Source organism: Palaemon carinicauda, chromosome 27 (genome assembly GCF_036898095.1).
Source record: "Palaemon carinicauda isolate YSFRI2023 chromosome 27, ASM3689809v2, whole genome shotgun sequence".
Lineage (NCBI taxonomy): Eukaryota > Metazoa > Arthropoda > Malacostraca > Decapoda > Palaemonidae > Palaemon > Palaemon carinicauda.
In genome coordinates, this window is record NC_090751.1 from 57,697,092 (window position 1) to 57,700,160 (window position 3,069).

At 34.1% G+C, this 3,069-nt stretch overlaps 1 protein-coding gene across 1 annotated transcript in view; it reads right to left on the minus strand.

Annotated features, from left to right (window-relative positions):
* LOC137620917 (protein FAM200C-like) overlaps positions 1-2,827 on the minus strand; it is a 4,194-nt gene extending 1,367 nt beyond the window's left edge. The window contains exons 1-3 of the mRNA XM_068351362.1: positions 2,262-2,827; positions 1,845-2,130; positions 1,474-1,620 (exon numbers count right to left, since the gene is read on the minus strand). Coding sequence (XP_068207463.1) covers positions 1,474-1,620; positions 1,845-2,130; positions 2,262-2,827 — 999 coding nt within the window. The remainder of the gene's footprint in view (positions 1-1,473; positions 1,621-1,844; positions 2,131-2,261) is intronic.
* Between the last annotated feature and the right edge of the window lie 242 nt (positions 2,828-3,069).

Here is a 3,069-nt window from a genome sequence, read left to right on the forward strand (position 1 = left end):
GAGAAATTATTATCTTTGCGTGAGTGATGTTAAAGTAATTGTATATTGAATAAAATTCTTCTGACGTTGGGAATGTAATAAGGTTTAATAAGTGTAATAAGTTTAGCATTTGTAAAGGTATAATGGCGTAGTTTATGATTACCTTAAAAGGTATAAACAACTGTGAACCATCTAGCTGTTCAGGACCAGTCGGTGTCAAGATTTGAAAAGGATTTTCTTGGTAATAGAAAAAATGATTTTTTCTTTCTCGAACTTGCACTTAGGAAATATTAAATCTTATTTTGTTCTCTCTGAACGTATGTATATATATATATATATATATATATATATATATATATATATATATATATATATATATATATATATATATATATTATATATATATATATATATATATTATATATATGTGTGTACATATATATATATATATATATATATATATATATATATATATGTATATATATATATATATATATATATATATATATATATATATATATATATACATATGTGTGTGTAAAATATATATATATCCAACTGTCTAGTTCTGTTTTGTTTTAGTTCGGGTAGAAGAACTTTTAATAAATTCAGTAATAAAAACTAATTTTGGCTCAGTATTTGATAGTATAAAAGTCACGTGTATTACTGATAAAACTGTTATATATATTATATGTATACAACATATAATATATGTACATATATATATATATATATATATATATATATATATATATATATATATATATATATATATACATATGTGTGTGTGTGTGTCTGTAATTAAGTGGTTACCGTACAAGGCGGTATATCTTATCAATCCATGTTTGCCAATAGTTATATAAGTGGATGAGCAACCTGGAGGAATATCGAGAACTTAGGGTGTGAAGTAAATGCCCCCCTAAAACTCTAGATCAGTGTTTCCCAAACCAAACTATATTACCTGACGCCCCCTTTTTGCTTCCAGTAGACCCATACGCCCCCACTCCTCTCTTTTATTTTATATGAAATGATTCTTACATTTATTTCTTAGCATTGTACAGGAAAACAGATTTCTGTTTGTATTACATTTTAATAATGAAAGCCACTCAAACAAATAATAGTACATTCCAGTAACTAAAAACGAAACATTTGGTTCAAAGTGAGAGAAAAAAAAGTTTGAACATTAGCAAATTGGCAAAATTGAGTTGCAATTTTAACAATAGATAATTTGAAAACATGGCATATAATTATTTTGTATTACTTATGAGACTAAGGCACAGTTTCTGGTCAAATTTACTGAGATGTATGTTGCTGCTTCTTCCTCACAAGATCAGAAATTCTAGGATTGTAGGATGACAGCGCACAACGCAAGTCATTTTCTACATCAAGTCGGTTGCGCTGTTTTGTTTTCAGAACAACAAGAGCTGAAAATCCTGTTTCACAAAGATAAGTAGAAGAAAAGGGAAGAATCACACGAAGTGCTTCTTCACCTACTTTTGGGTACATGGGGAGATATTTCACCCAAAACTCTTCTAACTTCATTGTTTCAAAGTCCCTTTTCGCGCTCGAGTCACATTTCAAATCGATGGCTTCCTCTTGCAGTGATTCTAGTAGCAACTCCACATCAGTGTTAAATGGATTCTGCACCAATGTCCAAAGAGAATTCCCATTGAGACATCTGGAAAATAGTGTATAAATTCCTCAGCAAGGGAATCCAGATGTGATAAAACCTCTTTTGTCACGTCATACTGCTCAATTTTTCTTTTCTCAGACAAGAGCTCATTCAGATGTGAGAACGATGAAAAGTTCCCAACTTGTACTTTTCTTTTCCAAAAATTAATTTATTCGGTGAAAGCTCTGATTACATCAGAGTGTGCAGTGATGTTTGTGTTTCTTCCTTGTAACTTCAAATTGAGGTTGTTGATAGCCTCAAAAAAGTCCACAAAGTATGCTAATGAGAGCTGTAAGTCTTCCTCTCTGAATGCTTCATACAGTTTATCTTGTTTTTGCTTTTGCAAGAAAATTTCCACTTCATCCTTGAGGTCGTAAAGACGACTCGGCATGTTTCCCTTGGAAAGCCAGCGGACTCCGGTGTGAAACAGGAGAGTCTTGTAATCAGTGCCCAGATCTGAGCAAAGAGCTGCGAAAAGCCTAGAATTCAAAGAGCTATTCTTTACAAAATTCACCACTTTTATGGCCAAATTCAGTGAACTGCGTAGATTACCTGGCAGAGTTTTGCTTGCTAATGATTGTCTGTGGATATCACAGTGAGTCCCAGTTACAGCAGGATTTTTTCTTTCACCAGTTTCACAAATCCAGAGCGAGATCCAATTATTGCTGGGGCACCATCAGTACAAACACTGACTAATTTTTCCCATGAAAGACCGTACTCTTGGAAAAACTCATGCACCTTTGAAGAAACATCGATGGCCTTTGCTGTTGTCTCTGGTGCTGCTGAGAAAAGAATTTCTTCTTTCACAATTCCTTCATCCATGAATAGAGAATAAACAAGCAGCTGGCAGAGGTGAGAAACATCAGTACTTTCATCGCTCTGTATTGCAAAGAAGCGAGATGCTTTTATTTTGTCCAAAACTTGTTCTTTTATGTCTTCTGAAAGTTCATCAATGCGACGCTTCACTGTGTTATCCGATAAGGAAATCTTTGATAACTTTCTTTGGCTTTCTTCCCCAAGCACAGTATTTGCAGCTCTCAAAAGGCAGGGCTTTACAAGAGTCTCCCTCACAGAGTGAGGCTTCTTTGCTTTTGAAATAAGTAGTGACAGCTCGTAAGATGCTTCCACTAGTTTCCACGTTTCTTGATGAAAAACACTGCTTGAGTCCAGCTTCATTGATTCAGCTCATGCAGTTTGGCTGTGAAGAACTCCTTTGGCTTTTCTTTGAATGCTTTGTGGTTTGTGCTCAAATGTCGCTCCAGACGACCAGGTCTTAAGGCGTCATTGCTGAGGACTGTATGGCATATGACACACTGAGGGAGATGAATTCCATTTCTCTCTGTAACAGTGAAGCCATACTTGATATATTCATCTGAATACTTTCTTTTCTTTGCTCCAGACATTTCTGCAAAGTGAAA